We start from the raw sequence: 10,028 nt of genomic DNA on the forward strand, positions 1-10,028 counted from the left end.
TTTAACGTCATTGGTCAGGACTAAATGTTGGACAACAAGAAACTAAAATCCTGTTGATGCCAAAATATTTCCCCTGGCTCACAGATTATCTTGATAACTGCGTGTAGCTGTTTACAGAGATTGGTTTAATCTGTGCTCAGACAGTTAGGAGAGACGGACCAAAGTCTGCAACCAATAATTTGAGAACAGCACAGTGAGTGACTTCCTGGGTGCTCTGCTGGTTGCCTGGCAACTTGGCAGTCTTGACAGAACGATATCAAAGATCCCTCGTCAGATTCTCCACAAGAAAGCCGATAAACGTGCTTCCAAAATGTCAAACTCTCCCTTTAAAGTAGACGAAATGTTGAAAAGGCTGATTAACAGTTGCTCAGTCAGAGCAAAGCGTTCTCTCTCCTCCTCTTCTTCTTCTTCTTCTCTCGTCTGTCTCTGCACCAACGAGGTGAGCGGGAGCTTTAATCAGTCGTGGCTGGCTGCAGTAGAAATTTCAGGCACGAGGCTCAGTGTGAATTCAGATTTACGTGCTCTGAATGTGTTTCCACAAGTGTGTGTGTTTGTGCCCGCCTGCCTGTGTGACGAAAGCGTTCATCAGTGTGCGTTCGCGTGCACAGATCTGCCCCGTGTGTGCTCGGCATGTGAGTCTTTGTATGCGTGTGTGTGTGTGGTGAGTATCTGTCTGTCTGTCACACTAATGTCTTACATAATAGCGCCCAAAAGGAAAGCTCTTGCTAGTCTGCAGCATGCTCGGTAGCAGCAAAGCACAGCAGCAGGCAGAATGTCCTTGAGTTACCTCGGCCTCCACTCTTTGCTGTACTTTTCTCTCTCTCTCTCTCTCTCTCTCTCTCTCTCTCTCTCTCTCTCCCTCTCTCTCTCTCTCTCTCTCTCTCTCTCTCTCTCTCTCTCTCTGCCTCTTCTTCTTTTCATGGATGTCACTGTCTCCCCTGGCCCACGACTTAAAGAGCTTTCACAAAAACATTATACATGCAGCAGACTTCACAGTTCTCCTCTTGTTTTCTGCAATGCTTTGGTGCCTTAATATGCATATATGGATGTGTATGCATGTGTGTGTGTGTGTGTGCCATAGCTTGCTAGCTACCTGCGGTGCTCGTCACGTGTCCAGGGGAAATGAGGATGGCCTAGATTAGATTCAGACAACTATCTAGGGCATGTGTGTGTCCCTCATGCTATCATTGTGGGTTCTGCTTCATGAGATTACATGCATGCACACATGCGCACACACAGTTGAATAAACACATGTGCACGCTTTTTTTTTTTATGGAGACACAGAGCAGCAGAGCATCCAAATATACTAGGTAGGTCATCGCCGTGATTAATATGCATCATCCGAGACGATGGCAGATGAATGAGCCTGTTCCTCAAAGAGGTTACAAAGTCAATACGGCTGTAAATGAATCATTAAAAAGACATAGCAGACAATCAAGATCATTCAGTGCCATCTTAATCCTCTGGCTATCATCTGAGTGGAGGATTTATGCCGTTTATCAAACCATTGAACATGTGATGAGAGCTGTATGGATGGATGAACACAAAGAAGCGTCCTCTCAAGCTGCTCTTATGATGCTCTGTACGCCTTTAGAGTAGTGAATTATGTGCAGAGTGCATCCTATATGAAAAGTAAACCGTGATCCTGATTCAGGAATAATGTGTCATATGTTCCATTAGGACAGAGGTTAACATTTGGTCCCAGCTTGTAATGTTCTCTGGGTTCAGTGGTAGTGGGGGGGTGAAATGTGTCTCAGCACCTCTGGTTCCATTTGTCTTGTTCCAACATTACGTCGCTGTATACAGTGATTATTTTTGAAAGCCGGGCTTGTAAATGGAGCTGTAAACGCTCAGTGAGAGTGATGTGATGCAGACAGATGTCAGGGTGTTGAAACAGGCAGCTGAGGGGCTCGGGAGCTGTTTCAGAACGCTGATGAACACAAATAAGAGTGAGAACACTGCGGTGTAGAGTTCCAGTGTGAGAACATTCATATCAGTTTAGACGGGCCATGTGACACACACACACACAGAGAGAGATTTAAAGAACATGTTGTTCCCATGATGAATGTGTCCCTGAACTGTACCTCTGATTGTCAAACAGTCAGTGATTGCTTTCATTAGCTGAACAAGGAAACAAGCACTGACTTCCTGGTTGTGTCTGCTTTTCATTAAAGGTGACATATCACGCTTCTTTCATCAACATATATTGGTCTAAGAGGTCCCCAAAACATGTCTTTAAAGTTTATGCTCATAAAAACACTTTGAAATCAGATTCTGGTCTGCCTGAAAAACCCTCTTCTTCAGTCCTCCTCAGAACAGTCTGTTTTCTCTCTGACCACGCCCCCTCAGGAAGTGGGTGTGGCCTCGGCTGTCCAGCACGTTGATCTAATGTTTACATGTTGGCTGAATATACACGGCTGCTCACAGACCCGCGTTACTTCAACCCTCTGAATCTGATCCAGAATCTGATCCTGACGGAGAGGCGCCTGCAGCAGGACCTTTCTGAACCATTGGTCACAGATTTAGTGTTTCTTGTTGTTTTATTTGTCAGCATGTCGACGTGTGTCTTGGTACACAGCTACCAACGTGTAGCTATGTGGCTATGCTAACTAGCGCTAGCACTTATCCATGGCAAATAAAATCTCATCCCCTAGATCTTCAAATCTGCAGACGTGGGGAGTCAAAGCGACCTTTGTGTTTATTAAGACAGCCTACAACTAGCATGCCTCCCTCCTAAGCTCCTTGTTAGCACACGTGTGCAGGGAATGAAAAACGGAGGAGGGGTTGAGTTGTATTTTATACAGTCTATGGGCTGAACAAGCTCCGAGCTCTGACTTCCTGTTACAGACCGGATGGCGTTGTGACGTATGAAAAACACTGAAAACTGAAACGGCTGGTTTCAGCACACATTTACAGAAAGGTGGAGAAATCAGAACAGGGGCAGAATGGAGTCTTTGACTGTTCAGGGGGTTTGTAGACAGGGACACAGATTTCAGGGAGAGAACCATTAAAAAGAACATGTTGCATGATATGTCTCCTTTAATGCTAGCTGTATGAATGGATGCATGAATAATTAGCATAATGCGTCCTATAGCTTAGCAGGAAAACAGCTTCAAATGAAGTCCTACACTGAGCCACAGTATGATGCTTTAGGTACTCCTGTCGTGTCACGACTGTCAAATTCCACCAGATCCCTCTCTGATCTGTAACAGCTCTGGATCTGATCGGTTTCTATTCTACTCAATGTGTTAACTTCCACTGGATCCACTCCGTTGCGTTCCGGCTGCGTCTCTGATCCGGCAGGTTGGAGTCCTCCGGATCAGATACACAAGACTTCTATTTCTGCCTGATGCTTGAGCACGACACATCAATCAATCTTTATTCATATAGCGCCAAATCACAACAAACGTTTTCTCAAGATGCTTAGGAGGTCTAGACCACTCTATGTCAAATTATGAACAGAGACCCAACACCAAGACAGGATCAGACTCAGTCTGACCCCACCTTAATCCACCATGAGCATTGCACCTCACAGTATTTAGCTAGTTACAGTGGAGAGGACAAACTTCCTTTAACAGGCAGAAACCTCCAGCAGGACCAGACTCATGTTAGACACACATCTGCTGAGACCGTGTTGGAGAGAGGGATAGAGGGAGATGAAGAGAGAGAGAGATGATAGTGATGAGACGAGTAGTAGAAGCTGTTGCCGCTGGAGTCCAGAACATCCGTGGTCTGCTACATATTCTCGGTCCAAACGCAGATCTGTGAGAGCAAAGACTCCTAAAAGCAATCCTGCTCACTGAGAGGAATCACTAAAACCACACAAACACACCTGAGTCATTCATCCTGCAGACACCTATTCACAGCTTGGTTCTTCTTTGTTTTCATTGGAGAGCAGGAGCATCGTGTATCAGAGGATGAACGAGTGCTGTAATGCTCTGTTATTACTACAGATGTGATCAGGTTTATGTTTCCAACACAGATGTCCAAATGTGACAGAGGAAACCCCATTAACATGAACGAACGCAACACCAGGACTACTGTTTAAATTACAGCGTGTCTATGGAGCGCAGGCTCGGCACTAAATCTCGCTCTCAAAGCCGACCCTGTAGATGAACAGGCAATTTAAAAACCCAGCAGTGGGTAGAGTTATCTTATTTATCATTGTGCCGATTAAGAGGCTGATTAGTTTAGAGTTTGGTGGAAAAAACTGTTGGTGTTTTATTTATTTGCAGTCCGAATGAAATCCAGAAGGAAACAGGAAATGATGGTGCTGATATCTCTCTCTGTGTCTCTCTCTCTCTCTCTCTGTTCTCTCTCTCTCACTAAGCTGTCAGCGACAGCAGTGCTCAGAAGATTAGCTCGCTTCCTTCTCTCCTCTTTAAGAGTGAATGGCTCTGTATTTATTGGTTCTCCCATGATGCTGTTTAATGTTTCTGCTCATTAAGGAATAGCTCCTTGTGTGTGCGTGTGTGTGTGTGTGTGTGTGTGTGTGTGTGTGTTGTAAGTTTGGTTTCTTCATGCACAAAAGCGAGTGTGTCCATGTTTCTGTGCTATATGTGCACATGCTGCTTGTGCACCGCTGGGAGCTCATAAATACATGATTACTAGGTGATAATAATGTAGGCAGTGCTACTATATACTGTGTGTATATAAGTGTGTGTGTGTGTGTGTGTGTGTTTGTGGCACGGTTCCCATAGCTGTACTGCTGGCACAGTCGTTTAGCGTACCTGCCAATCAGCGTGTCGATTTATTCCTCCGTTTATGTAAATGCTTGGTGACGTAGCGCTGCTGACGGAGGTGTGTTTGCGAGTCAGGCTCCCCCCCCGAGACTTCAGTTATTGATAAGGTATGAATAAATGAGTAGCTGCCGCACAGAGGAGACGATGATAGACATCCAACAAAGACAGCTGCCCTCCTGGGACCGGTTGAGGGGATATAGACAGTTGTTTGACAACTCCCGACACATCGGTGGTGCTCATTCATCAGCAGGATGAACGTGTTAGACAACAGATGCAGCTTCTATAATTCATTACATTTAATCCTGCTCATTAACACACATCTTTCTATAAGTCAAAAAATTATTAATCTGATTTTATACACATGCAGGCATCCACATGTCAGATTTTATTTTATTATTGTGAGGGGTAAGGTTTGGAATCTAGAGCTAAAGCTAGATATAGTGGTTATGAAAAGTCAGCAAGTCCCTGAAACTAAAGATAAGACATGTTGCTATTTAATATTTCATTGCCTCTTCCTCATTTTCCCTCAATCTTAACAGCATTTCTGCCAATGTCAAGCCCTGTGTAAGTTCAAGTATAGACTAAACTAGCACTACTTACCTTTAAAGGTACAGTGTCAATCAATCAATCTTTATTTATAAAACACCAAATCCCAACAAACGTTCTCCTCTTTCCAAACAGAGCAGGTCTACACTGTACTCTAAAGACCCAACATCAAGACCGGATCAGATCCAGTCCCATCTCACAGACAGGACTCAGTCTGATCTCATCTTAATCCACCATGAGCAGAGCACTTTGCAGCATTTAGCAAGTTACAGTGGCAAGGACAAACTTCCTTTAACAGGCAGAAACCTCCAGCAGGACCAGACTCATGTTAGACACACATCTGCTGAGACCGTGTTGGAGAGAGGGATAGAGGGAGATGAAGAGAGAGAGAGAGATGATAGTGGGGAGACGGATAGTAGTAGTTGTAGCAGCTGGAGTCTGGACCACGTCCACAGCAGCAGAGATCCAGAGGAACCTACGAGACAAGGGAGCTCAGGGACTCCAGAAAGGTCTAAGAAAAGAGAGAAGAGAGGGAGACCAGAAGAGAGAAAGAGAGGAGAAGAAATGGTGAAGGAAAGACAGAAGGAAAGGAGGGATGAGAAAAGGAGACATAAAGGATGAAGAAACATGGAAAGAACAAGAAAGAAAGAAAGAAAGAAAGAAAGAAAGAAAGGATGAAAGGATGAATAACAGACCCCAAAAAAGGAATCTACAGCAGAGATCCAGAGGAACCTACGAGACAAGGGAGCTCAGGGACTCCAGAAAGGTCTATGGTTAGTAACTTTAATGGGACAGGAAGAGTTAAAGTGAGAGACAGGCAGAGAGAGGAGAGAGAGGGAAAGACAGGATCCCAGTGTGTCAGTCTAAGCCTATAGCAGCAGAACCAGAGAGATTGGTGACCACTCACTAAATAGAAAATGTTGTCCGTACTAGTTTGTCCATTCTGGGCTACCGTAGAAACGCAGCAGCACAAGTTGGCAGCACTAATTTACAAATACTTAAGAACATGATATTCCATGCTCCAATAACTACACACTGTACCTTTAAAGGGTTGCACCAGCTGAGATACGACTTCAATCTGAGCTCTGAGTAGGTGTGAAGTCGGTTACATTGCGGTGGGATGACTTGGAGGAGGAGGAGCAGAGGATTTTGGCAACTGCTCTGCATCTGCATCTTTTAAAAATGGAGGATGACTTTGATTTGTAGTTGCACTTATATAGACATAAAATGCATCTGTGAGTTTCAATCCTGAGGAGATGATAGGAGTAAAGAGCAACAGAGCAGCGGTGCACCTTTCATCACTTCAAGTTAACAGAAGTTACTTTCAGCCAGAAACTGAAACCAGCTAGTTTCAACATGTTTAAGAGTGGACTTTGAATCTCTTCAGATACAACCTGTGCAGAGCTAATGCAACAGGCCTCTGAGCTTGCACCATAAAAATCCTGCAGTGACAAACTCCCAGCAACACAAACCATGTTCTGAAACATCTCAGTGAGACGTGGTTTTATGCAGCATGGAAAACCTCTGAAGGCTGCTCATTGCTTTTTATAATCCTGCTCATAAAACAATCTTTGCATCTCTGAAAAGTCGATGAACTGTTGGTGGAATCGCTCATTAAAGAGAAACTTTATTGCAGGAAAGTCAAACTCAATTAAATCTAAAAACTCAGAGCAGTTTAACTCAAAACCAGCTCCACAAATCTCCCTCTGACGTTCCTCTGTGAGACGTGGCCCATGCAGCACAGAAAACAACTTCCATTAGAAGTGTCTCAGAGTTTTTAAACCCTATCCTACAGGCCTGAGAATTAAACAGTGAGCGCATCAGATGCTAATGAACAATTTGTAACACTTCATTAAGAGCGACTTTACGGCGAGCGTGTCAAACTTCGGCGCCGTTCATCGCAGTCCAGTTAAAGGAGTCTCATTCCCGATGTTTCCATGAGACGTGGTTGATGCAGCATGAAGAACAACTCTCACTCGGCGTGTTTGACGAGTGTTTTTAAAAGCCCACCCTGAGCCCTGAGCACAAACACAGTCTGCACGTCTGTGACTGCCACATGAGGAGTCTGTGAAACACTTCATTAACATCCACTTCATGACACGAGGCATGAGTCGACGTCACACACGCAACCCTTCAGAGAGCGTGTGTCCCATTTCACTCTGTCCTTTTGACCTCGGCCCACATTCTGATTGTCATGTTTGATTGGTTGGCTACTCAGTCAAAACACTGTCAGAGGCAAATTTAGGAGGGAGGGAGAGAGAGAGAGAGAACAGCCATTTTACATCCCGCTCTGTTTCCGGAGGGCTCTCTCTCTCTCCCTTCCCCCCCAACAGAGATTTGAGATCTGTAGCCTGGCTGTCCTCCAATGGCAGAGCAACGCATCGTCCCTCCCTGGCTTCAGATTGGTCAGATAAAAGCTGAAGCCTGACGTTCACAGCGCCGTCAATCAAGTGTCAGAGTTGGAACCAACAGAGCAATCAATAACTTGTCAGAAAGATCAACAACAATAACCCCCCGAGTGACTTTGCACCTTCTGCTGAGGAGCCGTTTGACCCCACAGGACGAACAGAGTTGAACTCTTGCAGCATGTGAATTTATTTTTAGCCATCCAAGGAGCAGTTTATTCTCAAGACTGCATCTTCAAGGAGTCAGACGAGCATTCAGACTCCATCAGTCAGAGGTTTGCATTAGCTGTGTCAGAAACAGATTAACCAAGAGGATGTTATCTGTCCTGCGTGTAGAGCTGGGCGATAAAAAGATGTTATTATGATAAATATCACATCATTCTTTTATTTCATTTTAAAGGCAGATTGTGGTCCTGAGTGAAGGTTTAAATCTGGATTTAGTTTTCTGATGAGCTTCTTGAATCCCTTATTTCTGAAGCTGCTAACAGGAAGCAGGTCTTTTGTGTAAGATGAGATGTAAGTGTTAGTTTGTAGATTCTCATTTTTCTCAGATAATCTGATTTAATTTGACAACAAAGATAAATCAAATAGTGTAATGTGTATCAGCTCATAGAGCATTGTTTACTAAGGGTTACAGGCGGAGTGATGTTGTTTCCCACAGTGCAGTGAATGCATCACGGTTATTCAGAGGTTGTCTCCATGCTTTTCCTTTCCCCACATCCTGAAAGTGTATTTAATGAAGTGTATTAATCCTCCTGTTGTGTTTGTTTCTTAGAGACAGCAATAATGTTCCTGGGTCAACTTGACCCGGGGAATATTTAATCATTCAAAAGTGTCAGAAACCCAAAAAATCCCAATTTACAATTTCTTCATCATATCATTAACTCCATTACTAAACATTTAAATCAATATTAAGTGCATTGGTGTTCTTTAATCCTCACAGATCATGGTCTGCAGTGTCTCACTGAGAGATATCACAGGTCTTTTCTTCCTGCAGTGGTCAGACTCCTTCAATTTCCCTGTATGTGGGGCGAATAAAGAACTATCTTATCTTATCTTATCTTCAATTAGGATGACTCACTCATTTTTATGAAAATTCATGTTAAACTTTTTTTTAATCTACATTGGAGAGTGATTGGGGTGAAATATGTCACACAGTTGCAAAGAAACATTTAGTATTTGTCACTTCTGACTCCTTTTAGCTTCAACTTTGACTGCTGGGTCAAATTGACCCATGAACAGTATCTATGTAATAGAAGCATGCAGGGTGGTTTGCAAATGTGTGAAATGAACCATTTTCATTTTATATGTTGTTCATGCTAATTAAGCTAAGCAGATGAAGTTTCATAGCCAAAAACTTTAAAATGGGTCAATTTGACCCACAACATAACAGGAGGGTTAAGTTAATAGTTAACGCCGAGTCGACTCAGTGTCAGACTGACGACTCTGCTTTGAGTTGCTAGGTTTTACATTTTCTTCAGTGTCGCTGAGACCCGCCTACCTCTTACCCTGCGACATGATTGGCTGTTCAATACCTTCTTCCTCTTGTTCTTCCTCTTGTTCCTCTTCTTGTTCTTCTTGTTCTTCTTGTTCTTCTTCTTCTTCTTCTTCTTCTTCTTCTTCTTCTTCTTCTTCTTCTTCTTCTTCTTCTTCTTCTTCTTCTTCTTCTTCTTCTTCTTCTTCTTCTTCTTCTTCTTCTTCTTCTTCTTCTTCTTCTTCTTCTTCTTCTTCTTCTTCTTCTTCTTGTGGTTTGGGGGTCTAACTACAGGTTTAAACATATCAAACATTTGTTGTATTTATATTGAGAATAATTGCATCATGATAATTATCTTTATTGATTTATCGCCCAGCTCTACTAAAATGCACATTTGCACTGTTTGTCCATCCCAGCTTCCTCTCGCCCGCTGCAGCAGCAATGATGCCCTCCTTCACCTCGTCATTCATCACCCTCCATCTCTAATTTACTTCCTCCAAACTTCCTGACTCCACCATCTTTCTCTATATCTTCATTTATTGTGTATCTGCAAACAGAGGCAAGAACCTTGTTAGCAGATATATATCATATAAATCAAGTGTCACTGCTCGTGCACACTGGGGCTAAATTGAGTGGAAGGAAGTCCCCAGAATTGAGTTACACCACTATTAATCCAGTTAGAACTTTCCAGATCAGTGACTTTGTTCATTAAGAGCCTTCAAAGCTTTAAGTCTATTAGTTACAACACGTCAAAGGGAGTCATTTAAAGGCAGCTCGGGAGCCATGTTCTAATGAATCAACTTCCCCCTGTTCTAAATGACTCCTAAGTAGGACTATCACTAAACAGACACAAGGGGGATC

General features: G+C 43.4%; 1 protein-coding gene across 1 annotated transcript in view; it reads left to right on the forward strand.

Annotated features, from left to right (window-relative positions):
• Positions 1 to 9,695, forward strand: part of LOC117813283 (gamma-aminobutyric acid receptor subunit alpha-1-like) — a 35,421-nt gene extending 25,726 nt beyond the window's left edge. Inside the window, exon 9 of the mRNA XM_034684418.1 lies at positions 9,584 to 9,695. Coding sequence (XP_034540309.1) covers positions 9,584 to 9,612 — 29 coding nt within the window. The 3' untranslated portion in view covers positions 9,613 to 9,695. The remainder of the gene's footprint in view (positions 1 to 9,583) is intronic.
• The last annotated feature ends 333 nt before the right edge of the window (positions 9,696 to 10,028 follow it).

The sequence above is a fragment of the Notolabrus celidotus genome, chromosome 5, assembly GCF_009762535.1.
Source record: "Notolabrus celidotus isolate fNotCel1 chromosome 5, fNotCel1.pri, whole genome shotgun sequence".
Lineage (NCBI taxonomy): Eukaryota > Metazoa > Chordata > Actinopteri > Labriformes > Labridae > Notolabrus > Notolabrus celidotus.